Raw genomic sequence first — 17,230 nt, forward strand, 5'->3', positions numbered from 1 at the left:
TTTTTTTTTCTTTTTTTTTTTACAGTTAATGGCGATAACTTGTCCAATGGATCTCTTATATCTGTACCTGATCCTGTGGTGGGGGACATATTTATTCCACCCCCTCCCTCCATAGTGGCACCCCCTCCTCCAGGGACTTTTATTCTTCCTCCTCCAGACTTCCTGGGTGAAATGAACGGTCCAGCTCTGGCCAACCTCACCCCCCTGGAAGCATCAACGGGGGAGGAAGAGGATTTTACTCTTCTGAGACCACCACCCATGTCCCCCCCCAAACCTCCGTCCATCTGCTCCACTGGCTCGTCATCCTCCATCCCCAGATGTAGTCCACCTTTAGATGTTGTTCCAGACCACCCCAAATTTGCGCCTCCACAGCCGCCCGCTGAGAAGCTGCAGAGATCCGTCAAGTCGCCGCCCCCAAAGCCGATCAGAATGTCCTCCATCTCCAACTTTGACCCCCCACCACAGACTCCTGCCCCGCCTCCCCCTGTGCAGACACCCACTCGCTCCACCTTCAATCCCCAAAACACAGCAAAACTTTACCACGTTCCTAAGACCAGTTTTCTCGGCAGCTTTGACAATCGTGATACAAAACCAAAGCAGACGTTGGTCCTGGAAGATTCTGGATCTGTGACCTCGACCCCGCTGAAGGTCCAGACGGATGGGAAGGCCGTGACTGTGGTCTCACCACCGGAGCCTGTTTCAGAAGACACACGAGACCAAAAGGGGAACAAACGACAAATAACCCCTGAGCCCCCCCACCCTGTCGTAGTCACCACTCAAACAGAGACAAATCCAGCACCGCCTGAACGTCCACAGCTGCAGACTCCACCGCGAAGGTCACCTGAGCCCAAAATGACCAACAGTCTGGACATAAACTCACCGTCTAACACGGAGGAGCTTAGAGGATCTCCAACCCCGATTTGCAAATTTAGTCCTTTAATAGATCGTAAGTTACGCAATCTGAAAAATAATGACAGCGGTGCAACACGAGACGCTCCGGCCGCCTCTCCTCTGGCTCTTCTGATGGCGGCTAAGAAAAGAGAGAAAGACAGATCTTCTCACTCACTTTCACGAGAAAACAGCGACAAGAGAGGCGAGCAGCCAAGCTCAGGCGTCCTGAGTGCCAGTTCGTTGATGGACGTTCCTCACTCCAGCTCCTGCTCCTCTCTCACATCCACAGACCGAAATAAGGACAGTTTGAATTCTGGACAGATGACGGTTCAGACACAAGAAACGTCAAACAGACGTTCTTTGGTCAATGACCCAGGGCAAACAGCCGGTCCGGTTCAGAACACAAACAGACGTTCTTTGGTCAATGACCCGGGGCAAACAGCCAGTCCGGTTCAGAACAGTATCAAAGCAGCTGCACCTGCAAGTGCGGCCAACCTGGTTGGTCCAAAACAAAATCTAACAAATCGAACCCCCCCAAAGACTCAGTTCACACAGCCTGAGGAAACGGAGGAGGCAGTTTTGCCAGTACTTCCTCCACCACCAGAGTTTGATGATTTAGAGGAGTTCATGGAGCCCCCTCCCTCCATTCTTCCACCTGATCCTCCCCTGAAAAAGCCACCACCACCACCCCCCAACCTTCCACCTCCAGCTCCATCTTTTCCAAACCTCACACCGACCGTAATTCCAAAAGCCCCTCCTCCTCCCATAGACATCAAACCAAAGCCTAAGGTCCAGATAAAACCTCAAATGCCCCCCAACCAACTCCCCACCCCTCTTTCTCCAAAGCAGGCCACACTTCTGAGCATCCTACAGAAGAAGATGTTGGAAATGGACCACAGGATGGTTCCAGTCAAGGAGGCGGAATCAGCCTCTGACGACTGGGGCAGCCCCTTGTCAGACGAGGAGGGTAAGATTCCTGCCATTCCTAAAACCCCACCACTGAGTAAGAATTACCCTGTGGTCAACAAGGCAGCAACTCTGGACATGAGAGAGTTAGAAGGGAAAATGGCCAAGAAGAACCAGGAGATGTTCTCTACAAAAGCTGCCACCAGGTGAAACTTCCAGTTCTTGGCCGCGATGCCTTTACAGGACGTCTGAACTTTTGGTGTCGACTCGTAATCCTAACACGTCTTTCTGTCTTTTCCAGTAATGGACCTTCAAAACAGCAGTACGGTATGACCTTCAAAATCCGACCTGGATCCAGTCAACCCATTACTCCGATCGCTCGACTGGAGACCTGATGGAGTACGTGTACAGTATGAAGTACGTAGTATTTTGCATCAGCAGAACAGCACAATGGGAAGAATGCACTTTAAACAAATCACTGACAATAATGACCAACAAACCAGGAACATATTTGTTATGTTGTGGTTATATTTAGGGATGTCCGATAATATCAGCCCGATATTAGCATAATTATGTAACATCTGTAAGAATCATTGTCTGGTTTTCCTCCTATAATTAAAACACGATAACGCAATGTCTGGGTTTTTGCCAAATATATTGGAATCGCTTGTAGAGTCCTGCAGTTTTTAATATCGGAATCAGAAATTAAGTGTTTGGACAATATCGGTATATCGACTAAAAGGTAATATCGGACATCCCTAGTTGTTTTCTATCAGTTGTGAGTTGTACATATGCCACCAGTGAATGCCTGGTCTCAATGGCTGATGGGTAATATTCATAGTCACAGGGAAAAAAACTGATCTTCATCAGTCAATCATCTTCATCTTCATCAGTCAATCTCAGTCATAAACATTTAGCTGAATGTAACCCCAATAATTCAAATAATGTGCTACAATATTAATTTGACCTCTGACCTTCATCTTTTACTGCAATGTTATTCACTGTTACAGGACACATACTGTATGTAGGTCCAATTGAGCAAAGCTAACAGTTAAAGCTACAGTGCGCAACCTTTGGTTGTTTTCAATACTGTTGATGTTTTTTATTCTTATGCTGCTGTTTCTTATTTAATAGAATCCAGGGTTTCTGCTCTGCTTAATTACTGCTGCAACTACTGTATGGTCTATATGTGACTGTTACTGTCCCCGAAAACCGCCTTAAACTTCATGAGGTCATGAATGGCCATGACCTCATGAAGTTTAAGTGTTTATCTCATTAGCTATCTGATGAAGTTGGCTTGATTTTGGTAATAGCGCTGTCACCGGTGCCCCAGGAGTTTTCTCGTCAGTGTACCGTCGGTGTGTTTTTAGATGTAACAGAATGCTGTTGTGCTCCTGCTGGACTCACTGTGGACATAATCACTTCCTGTGTGCACGTGCAGCCGTTTCAGGCTGGTTTCAATGGTACAGACTCGACACAGACTCTTTTTCACACTGCAGCTTTAGCTCAGACGAGTGTCATGACACACTGATCTCACCAGTGGTTGGTTCTCAGATGTTTTCATTTTTGTGTCATGACACACTGATCTCACCAGTGGATGGTTCTCAGATGGCGTTTTTATGTGTTTTTATGTCCTATTTACAGAAGTAAACTGTACTTAGTCCCCAAGTCCAATCAACATATCTATTCTTCACAATTACTTGTTTGTTTGTTTCCTGGTGTAAAATACAATGGACTGGTTTCTAACTAAATCTTGAGGGGAAAAAAAACAGTTGATCTTTGTGTAACATTTTTTATTTAACAACTCCCCGCCCTGTTATGCAATCATGTCCAGCCTCTCCTTAATTTGACAGCAAATCAAGCATTGATCTCATGGTGTAACAATGTTTCCTGGTTTCCTGTAATCAAAACTCAACTCAAAACTCTATCAAAGTGATGCCTTATCATTGTAAATGTTGTTTTCTACTATCAATCTACAAGCAATCATCAACGGGACAGACTTATTTAAATAAAAAAATAAAAACAAGCACAAAATAAATGATTAGTATTTCATTTGGGTTTTTTTGTTTGTTTGTTTGTTTTTTCAATAGAATAAAAATTTGCATTAAATGAAACTTCCTGGTCAAAACAGTTGGTACACTAATATGTTGTTTGGTAATGCATTTTCCTACATAGAAAAAAAGGTTAAAGATAACAAAAAAATAAAAGTTAGAAAAAAAATTACTTACAGGAAACCAACTAAATCCTTAAAACAACATGTATTAGAGCACGTTCGTATGACCGTCATCCACGTCAGTGTCAAACCAGTGACATCTTACCTGACACTGACGCAGCAAATCAACACTGTCAATCCTCTTAACGTCTAAGCTTCCCGCCCACTCAGATCACACATGACCATATAATACACGGGCAGGGATGTCACGATTAGTCGATATTACAATTAATTATGATGACACCTAATATTAAGCTCTACGGTTAATATTACAATTAATTATGATGACACCTAATTAATATTAAACTCTACGGTTAAGTTATCGTAACGTCTCCCTAATACTGTCAGAAAAATAAAATGGCGGAACTATAGTTAAGCGCAACTCAAGCGGAACGAAAACAAAGCTACACAACACCGGCGCGTTTACCGCCGTCTGTGTTGGAGATAATGACAGAAGAGTTATTTCCTCGAACCGTTTATTAAATCAGCCGTGTGGGATTGTTTTGGCTACAAAAGAAAATGACCAGGGTGCGGCCGTTAATGACGGCTTGTCAGCATTTAAAGCATGCCATAAAATTGCGGTTAAAGGAGGGAATACATCCGACATACTGTATATCATTAGCGGCGGGACATTGCTCGCCAAAGTAAAGGTAAATACGCATTATACATTATACACACGTTTTCATAACGTGACATTGAATCCATAGGACATTAAATGTTAGCGTGTCATTTGCAATTCATTGTTTACGAGTACGACACGGGTTCGGCTCTCAGATTCTGAAGCGTCAAAGGAAGAAGGAAGAATTATTGTAGCATTAAACGTTTATTTTGAATTGCTTTCCATCTGCTATCACATGACTGTATCCTACAGTGTGGAACAAAGGACAAAAAGACAGAAGGTACGGAGAGAGAGAAAGAATTTACAGAATAACTCAGCTGAACACGGTGTGCACTGAAGTGAAGAACTGTAAACTGAGACTTTTCAGTCGACAACAGACGGCTCCTCACTGACACATTAGCTGTGATTTTTTGATATGCATAGACTGTAAATAAGAAATGGGGGTTATATGATTTGTTAATACCAAAACCAACAAAAGCATTTTGCCACTTTTTTTACCAGGGCTCCACTTTCTGCTGTAAAAGACCTGGTCCATTTCTTATATACAGTCTACAGTAACAAGTGGTGTGTTGGAGTCTAAGAAGAAGAGTCTCCAGAGGGTGGAGCCACTGTGTGGTGGAGGACTAGATGATCCCAGCCCACAGTTGTGAGGGAGTTTGAGCCCCCATGCTGCCAGCACACACCCTTGACAAAGTCCTGATGTCTCCGATCTCTCAGTCTACAATGAAGACAAGAAAATAGGGTGTGTTTTCAACTGTACAGGACACTGAGTAACTTGTGGTTTTTTTTTGTTTTTTGTTAGACTCACATTTCATTGAGTTCGGAGTTCAAAACAACCAAAGAGCAGTCGTCACTCACTGTGGCCAGGAAGGGGGCGCTGCAGTGGAAAGTCAATATTATGTTAAGGAGCAGCAAAGGATGGAGTTTTAAACAATACTAATAATATTTATATCATAATGTTATAAACCTGTGTGTGGAGAAGGCCAGTCTGTTGACTCTGCGGCTGTGAACGTTCTTCACTTGAACTGGCTCTGATCCCAGGAAATCCTTCACAGATACTCGACCAAGCTCGTCACCTGAACCACAATAAACGTTACTTGAAAATAAATCCAGAAAAAAAAAATCAGAGTCTGCGGAATATAGATTTTACCAATTGCAATGGTGCTCCTGTGGTGAGGGTGCCAGGCTACAGCGGTAGGTGAGGAGATGAGGCGGTCGAGGTCAAGAGCTAAACACAAAAATCAAATATGTAAAACCTCATTTTACTAAAATCCCAGACCTGTGTTATCAACCTCATTACCAGTTGGTTAACCTGAGACTAGCAGCTCACCTATTCGTGATGCGGGTTTGTTTGGTTTCCTTCTGTCCCACATCAGCACACGACCATCCTTCAGAGACAAATATTAAATATATTAAATACAGCAGAATGATGGATTTGTCCATAAGCCAAGCACTTTTCACAGATTTAAAACTTAATCTATTTTCCCATGTTTCAACTTGTCTGTGTGTTGGATGTAGAAATCTTACTTGACCACAGGAGACGAACAGAGACTCCTCTGTGGGACTGCAGGCAACACATGTGACTGGCTGTGTGTGAACTGGAGGGGAAATTAATTCAGAACCATTAAAAAAAGTCATAAAAAATTACATTTAATTTTTTTTTTTTACAGGAATAAATCAGTGTTTTTCTTACCATTGAATGTTGTGACAACTGTCTCCTGACACAGATCCCATACGTTGATTCTGTGGTGAAATATTAAATAAATACATAATGAGTGTTGTTAAAACATCAAGTTACTTTGACCGGAATACACTGTAAAGATGAAGTAAAACATTTTCTTTTTCATAGTTTTTCCAGAGTCTAAGTGAATCACTGTCTGACCTGCAGTCCATGCTGCCTGTGACAGCGTTGCTCCCTCCAGTGACGGGACTCACAGAGGTGACAATGTCATTGTGCTCGTGTTTTGTGAAGCGGTTCAAGAGCAGACCTTCTTTGTCCGACAGCTCCCAGAGTTCCAGAGCACCTGCCCGGTCAAACAAATGCACTTCTAACTGCAGTTCTCACAAATGTGATGAACTAACGCAGAATAAAAACGTCTTACCTGAATCCGATGCAACAAGAAACCCGTTTTCCTTCACCCAGCTGACATCAGTGACCCCAGCCTCAGTTTGAACCCCAGCTTTACAGGAACCCTCAGCGGGGGCCTGAGTGGGGTCGCTGTAGATCCACAGTGACCCCTGCCAGCTTCTGCCAGAGAGGCTGGAGGCACCAAGCAGCAGACTGCCATCTGAGGAAAGTGACAAAAAAAGAAAAGAAAAAAAAACAACCTCATTATGATTCAAATAAAGGTGTGAAAAAAGACAAACCTGGATACTGATCATTTACCACGTATAACAGCTAAAAGAGCTCTGAATGTGGGTTTTTTTTCATTCTACGTCACATATTTTATATACATAATTTCTAACTTTTTCCGCTAAAATGACGCCACCTATAAACCGTCGACTGTTGTCAACAATTTTAAGACAAGAGTGGATTTTATTATTATTTATATAAACAGTCACATTAACAGCGGCACCACGTGTTTTCCACAGCAACATTCAGCTAGCCTGTGTCGCTGCTGCTTCTTCTTCTTCGTTACCTGCTCTGTACTGAGCGGCACACAGATGTTTTTCCATGCTGGCCGGAGCATTGGGTTGTACGTTCCACGGGTTCTCCTTGACCATGTTGCCGTCTCCCGCTCCTTTCATTCGGAGAGCACTTGTAGGTGATGTCGGCGTAAAAAAACTTCTTCTGCAGCTAGCGCCACTGTTCGCTAGCAGTTGCGTCACAAATAACGTGTATCTGCGAGTTACCAAAAAAAAAATGCCGAACGTATTCTCTTGTGAAAACACACCGGTCTGTAAACGAACACAGTATGAATAAATGACAAAGTTGTTCTTTCTAAAATGAATGGATGGATGTGTGAACCTGCAACGCACGGAGTCTGACTCGACACTTCCTGTTCCGGGTCTCATTCTTCTTCGCTGTTGTAGTGCCACAAAAATCCTAAATTTAATTAACTGTAACATTTCACAAAATACAAAAAGGAAAAGGTTTGATACATTTTATACATCTTTACATTTATCGGGTGAATTAGTCATTGTTTAAGTAAAACTAAACTGCAAACTTTTGAAGAAGCGCCATAAACATCGATACGACTATTTCCCAACACACACTCGATTAACCGTTTGTAACAGTAATTTGACAAAACAACAAATAGTTGAATTATTTTAGCATACAACTCTGTAAAGCTGGACCTTTTCCAGCTGACGAGGGCCGTTTGTACAGTTAAGTCCCTCATAGCCACATCAATTTATAGTCTCCAACTGAATAAAACCCATGTCTATATATATATTTATCATTTGACTAGCAAATAAAATTCACATTTAAACGATGGCAGTAGTGCAGTGTATGTAAATACGTGTAAGAACTGTAATAATACTACAGATTTACAAAGACGTACAGAAAGATGTTAAAAATGTATTGTCTCAATTAATATGAATATATTGATCGATATCTATCAATCTTTCTATGTTGTATTCATATATCCCCTAGCTATTTTACATTATTCCAACCATTACATATATCGCAAAGAAAACGCCTTTTGGAAAGATGTGACTAGTCAGAAGCAATTTTAAATGCGCAACCACTTGGAGCGCCTGAGTTTTGTTTTTTTTTGTTACCCTCACAGCGGTAAAACAGTAAAACTAAATACAGTTAACAGGAACTGGGGCGCAACCATTTTGTTGTCGCTGCCGTCGTTTATGTAAAATCGCGTGTGTGTCAGTGATTTGTTTGACAAAACTTAATTGGTCTTCATAATGTCACCTGTACTTCAAGCGAGTACATCAGGAAACGGGAGGGTACGACGTGTACGTTTACGTTATATGTACGTTAACGAACCCGCTCGTGCTCTTATTTTGTAGGCGCACAGACGGAAGTGGCTTTCGAATTGGTGCTGGCTTCACATGGGTGCCTCCTAAAAATCGATAAGTGATTGGTTTTTGCAGATCGTAAAGATTAAGTGGGTCCCGTGACAGCAGGTAAGCACTGGTTATTGTGAGGAGATAGACGTGGAGTTTACTGCACCGGATGTCACCCGTGCATTTTTAACTGCAGCTGTGCAACGTTGCAGTGATGCCTTTGTCTGTAACGTTGACTGATGCGGAGGGCTAGTGTGGCTAACGTTAGCTGGGCTGCGTTACCTGTCCACTGACACAGGAGGAAGAGGAGGAGGAGGAGGAGGACAGCTGCTCCTCACTGCTGCAGCAGCTGCTGCTGCGGTACTATCTCGGTCTTCATCAGTAGCTGCTATTGCATTTACATAAAGTCAGACCTGGAAATGCCAGCACTATGACTGACTGTCAGTACAGGTGACAACAGTCGGTAGTTGGTGCTGTGACTGAAAAACGAAAACGGTCTCAGAGATTTAGTGCATTTTTTTAATTGTACAATAATAATAAAAACCCCCAAAAAACAAAACACATTCATTTTAAATAATTGATGAAACTTCTCCTTCCCTTTCCTCCTTGCAACGGACATAAAGGTGTAAATATTGTTTCAGCAATTGACTGTATGTTATGAGTATCAAGGTGTATTCTCACTGCAGAAAGAAAAAAAAAGTAAAATGTTTAACTCAAAGAAATACATGTGTGGGTGTGTCAAACGGAAGACAAAAAGTGTGCAACAGTACTAATAAAAATGTTGTCAAAATGCTGTCATCAACATAAGCCTTTATTTTTTTTAATTTGGGTTAATTTGCAGAATAAAGTGTAATAAGGAATAATAATGAAATAAATGTAAATAATGAATATGTTTTGGTGGGGCATTGTCAGTCAGGCATTTTGTCTGATGAAAGTTAGGAGTGTGACGCTAAAGAAGTCGATCATTATTTTCATATTTTGTTGAATGCAGTCAGGAAATAAAACAGAAACATCTATGTACAGTAAGAGGCTGAAACCTGGGTATGAAGCAGCATAAATCAGATAAAAAACAGTAAGGATGTGGTAAACAACATTCAGCAACATTCACTTTATCGAATCATCCTAAAAGTTTCGAAGCAGCCTTTGGTTTTGTGATGTAACTGTAGCTGTAGCTGTAGTGGTGAACCAAGGAGACCTAAGAACAAACAACAAGGTTTTAGATTAATCCTATTTTTAAATATATATATTTATATGTTTCAGTTTTAATATGGAAGTGTTAAAAGAACACCTTTTGTCACAGTAAATATAGTTGCACTAATATATTAAAAGAGCGAACGAACTTAAAACAACGGTTTCCAGCCTGTACCGTCTCCAGGTTCCTCCATCATGACCCACAGTAGACACACCTGACCTGTTCACCTCAGCACAGAATGAGGTGACTTACCTGATCTGAATAGAAATCAGATTCCCCTGTGTACCACAAGAGGGAGCCACCGAACCACTGACTCTATCACTGTATGGCCAACAATGTAGAAAGAAAAAAAAAAACCAATAACTTGGAGACAGAAGTTTCCAGCTCTTGAAGCTAAAGGTTAAATTTAGAAAATTAAAGTATTTATTGTTTTGAATTTCAGAAATAATTGAGTTGTTTTTTTTAATCACGTGACACCAGTTCTCTGTTTGCACTCATTTTCTCTGTACTGTTGGACAATGTTCACTCACCTGACTATAATTGTCCGTAGGGATTGGCCATGGCCTTGAAAAGGAGACGGACGACTTCTCCTTCTAGCAGTGTGAGTGCTGGAGATTTTGACGATAACCAAACTTCATCCTTAGTGTCTTCAATTGGGAGAAAGAGGAGAAGGACCTCAAACATGCCAACTGTGGATCCTGTAATTTTATAAATTTAAGTTACTTTGATAATTTTTTTTAACCTAATGCCTACAATTAAGAGATGTTCAAAGCAGCTGATGATGATTTGATGACGATTCAATATTTTCTCAAAAAACATTCTTTGCAGATCGCCGTCTGTCACGAACTGTACAACACAATCAGAGATTATAAAGACGACCACGGCAGGATGCTGTGCGAGCTGTTCATCAGAGCGCCGAAGAGAAGGTGAGGAGAGCGGCAGGCCGTTATTTATAGAAGCCGTGGAAAACGATGACATTCACACGTCTGTCATCTCCTCAGGAATCAGCCCGACTACTACCACGTGGTGTCACAGCCTATTGACATGATGAAAATACAGCAGAAGTTGAAGATGGAGGAGTACGACGATGTGGTGCAACTGACCAGTGACTTCCAGCTGTTGTTCAACAACGCCAAAACATACTACAAGGTAAAAAATAAATAAATAAAAAAATGAAACATCATGAGAATGTCCACCAGAGACCAGTGAAACCGTGTGCTTGTGTCCAGTCTGACAGTCCAGAGTACAGGGCCGCCTGTAAACTGTGGGACCTGTACCTGAGAACCAGGAATGAGTTTGTTCAGAGAGGGGAAGATGATGATGATGAAGAGGAGGATGGTTATGATGCACAAGACAATCCTGGAGGAACGAACGAAGATGAGGTGACAGTGACTTTTCATGTTTTGCTTTACTGATTTGTATCACAAAGAAAAAAACCCACAGATTACACCCTGAAAGATATGGAAATTACTGTTGCTGGGCAGATTTGATGACCTGGCTCATTCATTAGTCTCAGACTGCCTTTTTGACGCCTCTTTTAATATTGATAATCAACAATGATCTCCTGTGTTTCTGGGTGACCGCAGGCATGTGTTTAATTAAAAAAACATTTTCAAATTACTTCATTTTTTTTATTATTTTAAACCAACCTTTCTGATAATCAGCTTTGCATCAATACAAAAATGTTAAGTCCAAGTTTAAATTCTAATGCAGGGAGACATGCTTCAACCTTCAGTTAAACGCCATTAAAAGTCAATTAAATGTTCTATATTCTGTTTGCTGTGCACTCCCCCTGCTGGATGTTATTGGAACAGAACACTCCCACCAGTTTGAAGGAGGTCCTTGAGCAGCTGCTGGATGCTGTGGTGTCCTACACCGAACCCACCGGTCACCTGGTGAGCGAGCTGTTCCAGAAGCTTCCGTCCAAAATGGTACCAGCGTGCGCCGCGTCACACATTAGACGTTGTTGACTTTGACGTTGTTGTTGATTTCCTTCTCATTTACCTTTTTTTTTCTGTCTCCATTCAGCAATACCCAGACTACTACGCCATCACCAAGGAACCCATTGACCTGAAAATCATCGCTCAGAAGATTCAGGTCGGCACTTTTACCTGCATCGTTCATTAAATCGTCTTATTAATTTAAATCATCAGCTTCATGTTGTTGTTTAATGAATGGATTTTTTTTTTCTTTCTCAGCTGGGTCAGTACAGAAGTGTCGGTGCGATGGCCAAAGACATCGAGTTACTCGTCAAAAATGCCAAAACCTATAATGAGCCTGGATCACAGGTGTTCAAGGTGAGAGTGCTCACGATGATGATGATGATGATGATGATGATGATGATGTCACGTTTAAAAAAAAAATTAAATATGTCGTATGTTGTAGGATGCCAACACCATCAAAAAGATCTTCATGCAGAAGAAGTCTGAGATAGAACACGGAGAACCCATCAAGTCCAGCATTCGAATCAGGTAAAAAGAAAAGGAGTTTTAGAGTGAAGTAATAAAAAAAAAGAACTCTTCTTCTTCTCCTGACCGGCGTGTTTTGCTCAGAAATAGAAGGTCAGCTCAGGGAGACCGCCTCTCAGCGATCACCATGGCTCTCCAGTACGAAAGTGACGAGGAAGGAATCCTCTCAGGTACGTCTTCATCTGGATATGAAACCAAAGTACTCAGAGTATTACTTTAACTTTCACGTACCGAATACCTGCCTCATCTGGATATGAAACCAAAGTACTCACAGTATTACTTTAACTTTCACGTACTGTTTCTCAGGGTCTGTTCACTACTACGAAGGTGAATCGGAGGCCGAGAGCTTCACCTCCAACATGGACATGAACAACCCCGTCTTCCAGCTGTACGAAGCCGTGCGGGGGGCCAGGAACGGTCAGGGGCAGCAGATCTCTGAGCCCTTCTTACAGCTGCCCTCCAGGAAGGACTACCCCGACTACTACCAGCAGATTAGCCAGCCCATCTGCCTCCTCCAGATCAAGTAGGTCACCAGGACCACAAACGTCCGCCTCAAAGAAAGGAGAAAGTTGAGGTTTTTCATTTCTCTCTCAGGTCGTCCTCAGTGACGTGGTTTCTTCCTTTTTTTTCCACAATGTTTGAAACTAAGTAACTTAGAGGAACCACATATTCCTTAATATGAAGGGATTATTAAAATACTATCTATCTATCCATCATCTCACTGAAGTGAAATGATTGGAATATTGGAAATATTTACAAAACCTAATTCCAAAAATGGAGGTCGACTTACACTAAAACTCTGTCAACTTTTCTAAAGATCAGAGAGAGTTTGGTTGTTGTTTTTTCATGAAGTTTTCTATTTTTTTCTTCTTTTTTTTTTTACTTTTTCTTTCCCCAGGAACAAGATGAAGAACAATGAGTACGAGAGCGTGGAGCAGATGGATTCAGACCTGACGCTCATGCTGGAGAATTCCAAACGCTACAACGTTCCCCACTCCTCCATCTACAAGCGAGCGCTGAAGCTCCAACACATTCAGCAGGTCAGGACCAAGTCACGTGACGTGTGTTTTCATCTTATCAGACAGTGTTTTTGTTTGTGTGATCGTGGTTCACATTTCAATGTGGTCGTGTGTTCAGATGAAGAGGAAGGAGCTTCTGCAGAGAGACGACGACGACGGCGACAGCATGCTGTCCTCAGCCACGTCTGACACCAGCAGCACCAAAAGGAAAAGGTGAATTCACTGAGGTCAGATGTTTGTTCTGGTGTTATGGATTGGCCGCTGACTCGTCCTCGTCTCTCAGTCACAAGAAGAACACGAAGAAAAACCGGATGAAGACGCTCCTGGCTGCAGTGACGGAGGCGCGGCAGGCCGGCACCGGGCGGAGACTCTGTGACCTGTTCATGGTCAAACCTTCAAAGAAGGACTACCCCGACTACTACAAGGTCATCCTGGAGCCCATGGACCTGAGGACCATCGAGGTAAACATTCGCTCGGACAAGTACATGACCGAGGACACCATGATAGAAGATATGAAGCTGATGTTCCGAAATGCCCGGCACTACAACGAGGAAGGCTCTCAGGTGAGGGCGAAGTCGTCGATTAACCATTGATTACTTTCTTCCATGCCCCCCTGTGGCTGGCACCAGCATTACGCATACAATCCCTAGATTATCAAAATCGATTAATAAAATGAGCTACAATGCTGCCCCCTAGTGACGTTCACTTAAAAACAGTTTTTAGTGCACACATCATTTGGTGAAACCTAGGCATTGCGTTATTGGGTTTTCATCGGAGGAAAAACCGATAATTTCTACAGATATTGGCTATAATTAAGCTAATATCGGTCAGCCTATTTAGTCGGCCAAAATTATCGGACATCCCCAGTTTAAAGACCTCAGTCCTGTGCTCAATTAGGTTTTTGTTTAACTCAAAAGTATCCCAACCAGTTTCTGAATGAATGGAGAAGAAAACACAGACAGGGGGCAGCATCCCTGCTCATAACACTACTTCCTGTGTCCTGTCAACAGTAACCAAGGCCGTGTTTAGATGATTCAACGAGAAAATACTGAATTCTCCGCCTTCTCCTTTTTTTTTTTTTTGGATTAAGGTCAACAACGACGCCGATGTCTTAGAGAAGATCATGGAAGACAGACGCAGAGATCTCGGCCCGGTGACTGATGATGACGACATTATGTCTCCCAAGTTGAAAATAAGTAGGTCATCCTGTATTTTCTGTAGCGTTTTACTGTGTTTCTGTCAAGCAACTACAGTCATGGACCAAATACTCTCTATTTGACTGTAGGGAAGAACAGTATTACTCTGAAGAAGTCCAAGTATTTAACGCCGTTACAACAGAAGCTGCATGAACTTTATGAGGCCGTGAAGAACTACACAGACAAACGAGGCCGCCGCCTCAGCACCATCTTCCTGCGGTTGCCGTCCCGTGCCGAGCTGCCTGACTATTACCTGGCCATCAAGAAACCCGTGGACATGGAGAAGATCAAGAGCCACATGTTGGCCAACAAGTACCAGGATGTGGACGCTCTGGTGGAGGACTTCGTCCTCATGTTCAACAACGCCTGCACGTACAACGAACCGGAGTCTCTGATCTACCGCGACGCCCTGGTGCTGCACCGGGTGCTGTTAGAGACCCGGCGTGACCTGGAGGGCGGCGACGACGCCCACGTTCCCGACGTGCCCCGCCTCATCCAGGAACTGATCCGCAGCCTGTTCGTGTCGGTACTCGGACACCAAGACGACGAAGGCCGATGCTACAGCGACTCGCTGGCCGAGATTCCTGCGGCAGATCCCGCAAATCCAGAAAAGCCGCAGCTGAACTTTGAGATAATCAGGAAAAACGTGGACCAGGGACATTACAAGAGGCTGGACGTGTTTCAGGATCACATGTTCGAAATGCTGGAGAAGGCCCGGCGTCTGAACAGGTGAGTCATCGTCAGACTCCAAACCCCGTTGGTCGTCCAATCATTTCAGAGTTTTCGATCATTGGTCGATTTTTTGTTTTCACCGCAGGACCGACTCTGAGATATTCGAAGACGCGGTGGAGCTGCAGCACTTCTTGATACGGATCAGGGACGAGCTGTGTAAGAACGGAGAGATCCTGATGTCTCCGGCTCTCAGCTATTCCTCCAAACACCTGCACAGTGATGTGGAGAAGGAGAAGAAGGAGAAGCTCCCCAAGGAGTTTGAGGAGGACAAGGTCAAGAGGGAAGAGGAGAAAAAGGGTGGGCGCAGTATTCTACGGTCGTTTCTGCAGCACACGCTGGTCTCAAGTGGTTTTTAAAATGGTACGTTCTGTGACTCCCCAGAGGCCGAGAAGAGCGAGGGCTCTGGCGGGGGGGCGTGGCAGTCCAACCTGCATCGCACCTACAGCCAGGACTGCAGCTTCAAGGACAGCAGGTACCACGTTGGAGACTACGTGTACGTGGAGCCCGCGGAGCCGCACCTCCAGCCACACATTATCTACATCGAACGCCTTTGGGAAGACGACACTGGTCAGTTACACCACACTCGTCATGAAGTTCGTTAATGTTCAGTTTTTTAAACACCTATTTAATTTAATGAAAACTCAAATTCTAAATTAATAAAAAGTAAGACTGAAAAGATGTTTTGAAAGGGTTTGTCACTCGGTAGCAGCAGGGATGTCCGATAATATCGGCCGACAAAACGGCTGTACATGAAAGTGAAAGTCACTAGGTGGCAGCATTGCAGCTCATTTTATTAATCTATATTGACAATATAGCCTTTAGGCTAGGGAGTTCCGATAATTTCTGCCCGATATTAGCAAAATTATGTTACATCTGTAAGAGTGGTTATCGTTTTTTCCTCCGACAATGAAAACCCGAAAACGCAATGCCTGGATTTTGCCAAATGATTTGTGCACTAAAAAAATTTCACGCAATGCCTGGGTTACGCCAAATGATTTGTGAACTAAAAAATTTTCTTTAAGTGAAAGTCACTAGAGGGCAGCATTGCAGCTCATTTTATCAATCGATTTTGATAATCTTGGAGATTGCTGCAGCTCATTTTATTAATCCATTTTGATAATATGGGAATTGTATGCGGAATGCTGGTGTCAGCAACTGCCAGCCACAAGGGGGCATTGGAGAAAAAAATTGGTCAGCAACTGCCAGCCACAAGGGGGCAACACTGCTTTAACCCAAGTGTTTGGACAATATCGGCATATCAGATATATATGGCAAAAAGTTAACATCGGACATCCCCTACTCAGCAGGTATCGAGATCGGGTACAGTCTCAGCTTTGAAATGTTTGCTTTTGACAGACCTACCTCAGACTCTATGAAGACTTCATCTGTTGTCGGTCAGTTGTTCCTGTGTGTCTTAACTACAGGGGAGAAGTGGTTGTACGGCTGCTGGTTCTACAGACCAAATGAAACGTTCCACCTGGCTACCAGAAAGTTCTTGGAGAAGGAAGTCTTTAAGAGCGACTACTACAACAAAGCTCCCGTCAGCAAAATCCTGGGGAAATGTGTGGTCATGTTTGTGAAGGTGAAGTTCTCCGATGTTCTCTCCACCGCGTGTGTGAGACGTCAAACCGCAGCAGCTGACGGGGTAAATGTTCCTGTGGTTTTAGGAATACTTCAAACTTCACCCAGAAGGCTTCAGACCAGAGGACGTCTACGTTTGCGAATCGCGCTACTCTGCCAAGTCCAAGTCCTTCAAGAAGATCAAACTGTGGGCCATGCCCCTGAGCTCGGTCCGCTTCGTGCCCAGAGACGTTCCGCTGCCCGTGGTCCGAGTGGCGTCCATGTTTGCCCCCAAACAAGAAGAAAAATCCCCGGAGATAGAGGAGGACAGCAAAATGATAGACGCTCTAGTGGACAAGGTGAATATGACACAGTAAAACGTACTGTATAAAATAAACCTGGGTCGTCGCATTTAACACATTTACCAGGAGTATTAATTAAATTAAAATGAATATAAAATGATATATTTTTC

General features: G+C 43.2%; 3 protein-coding genes across 4 annotated transcripts in view; 2 read left to right on the forward strand and 1 right to left on the reverse strand.

Moving 5' to 3' along the window:
• LOC103385890 (uncharacterized protein C6orf132 homolog) overlaps positions 1-3,363 on the forward strand; it is a 9,936-nt gene extending 6,573 nt beyond the window's left edge. Inside the window, exons 4-6 of one of the 2 annotated variants that reach the window (XM_025059904.1) lie at positions 26-1,254; positions 1,312-2,003; positions 2,099-3,363. In XM_025059904.1, the coding sequence (XP_024915672.1) occupies positions 26-1,254; positions 1,312-2,003; positions 2,099-2,192 (2,015 nt within the window). In that variant the 3' untranslated portion in view covers positions 2,193-3,363. The remainder of the gene's footprint in view (positions 1-25; positions 1,255-1,311; positions 2,004-2,098) is intronic. The other variant, XM_025059905.1, reaches the window with a different exon arrangement.
• A 1,456-nt stretch (positions 3,364-4,819) lies between these two features.
• wdr77 (WD repeat domain 77) lies at positions 4,820-7,646 on the reverse strand. Its single transcript, XM_008319874.3, has 10 exons — positions 7,268-7,646; positions 6,731-6,916; positions 6,511-6,652; positions 6,322-6,371; positions 6,156-6,226; positions 5,959-6,016; positions 5,779-5,856; positions 5,596-5,704; positions 5,437-5,505; positions 4,820-5,346 (listed from the first exon to the last, which is right to left on the reverse strand). Exons 1-10 carry the CDS (start codon positions 7,641-7,643, stop codon positions 5,205-5,207), a joined length of 1,281 nt encoding a protein of 426 aa, XP_008318096.2. The 5' UTR covers positions 7,644-7,646; the 3' UTR covers positions 4,820-5,204.
• Positions 7,647-10,342: 2,696 nt separating this feature from the next.
• The window catches only part of LOC103385871 (protein polybromo-1-like), a 10,766-nt gene continuing 3,878 nt past the window's right edge, over positions 10,343-17,230 (forward strand). The window contains exons 1-19 of the mRNA XM_025059902.1: positions 10,343-10,483; positions 10,612-10,709; positions 10,785-10,932; positions 11,013-11,165; positions 11,598-11,714; positions 11,812-11,880; positions 11,982-12,080; positions 12,169-12,254; positions 12,336-12,421; positions 12,558-12,774; positions 13,150-13,291; positions 13,389-13,483; positions 13,554-13,833; positions 14,361-14,466; positions 14,556-15,195; positions 15,284-15,495; positions 15,580-15,765; positions 16,623-16,780; positions 16,866-17,117. Coding sequence (XP_024915670.1) covers positions 10,343-10,483; positions 10,612-10,709; positions 10,785-10,932; positions 11,013-11,165; positions 11,598-11,714; positions 11,812-11,880; positions 11,982-12,080; positions 12,169-12,254; positions 12,336-12,421; positions 12,558-12,774; positions 13,150-13,291; positions 13,389-13,483; positions 13,554-13,833; positions 14,361-14,466; positions 14,556-15,195; positions 15,284-15,495; positions 15,580-15,765; positions 16,623-16,780; positions 16,866-17,117 — 3,285 coding nt within the window. The remainder of the gene's footprint in view (positions 10,484-10,611; positions 10,710-10,784; positions 10,933-11,012; positions 11,166-11,597; positions 11,715-11,811; positions 11,881-11,981; positions 12,081-12,168; positions 12,255-12,335; positions 12,422-12,557; positions 12,775-13,149; positions 13,292-13,388; positions 13,484-13,553; positions 13,834-14,360; positions 14,467-14,555; positions 15,196-15,283; positions 15,496-15,579; positions 15,766-16,622; positions 16,781-16,865; positions 17,118-17,230) is intronic.

The sequence above is a fragment of the Cynoglossus semilaevis genome, chromosome 11 (assembly GCF_000523025.1).
Source record: "Cynoglossus semilaevis isolate Cse_v1.0 chromosome 11, Cse_v1.0, whole genome shotgun sequence".
NCBI classification, from domain to species: domain Eukaryota; kingdom Metazoa; phylum Chordata; class Actinopteri; order Pleuronectiformes; family Cynoglossidae; genus Cynoglossus; species Cynoglossus semilaevis.

Bases quoted from the DNA above. Each gene is read 5' to 3' on its own strand.
- wdr77 (XM_008319874.3), bottom strand. From the start codon at position 7,643: ATGAGACCCGGAACAGGAAGTGTCGAGTCAGACTCCGTGCGTTGCAGG. The intron at 6,653-6,730 runs GTAAGACGTTTT...TTGACCGGGCAG, and splicing joins TCTTGTTGCATCGGATTCAG to GTGCTCTGGAACTCTGGGAG. The intron at 5,506-5,595 runs GTTTATAACATT...TTTCCACTGCAG, and splicing joins CTGGCCTTCTCCACACACAG to CGCCCCCTTCCTGGCCACAG.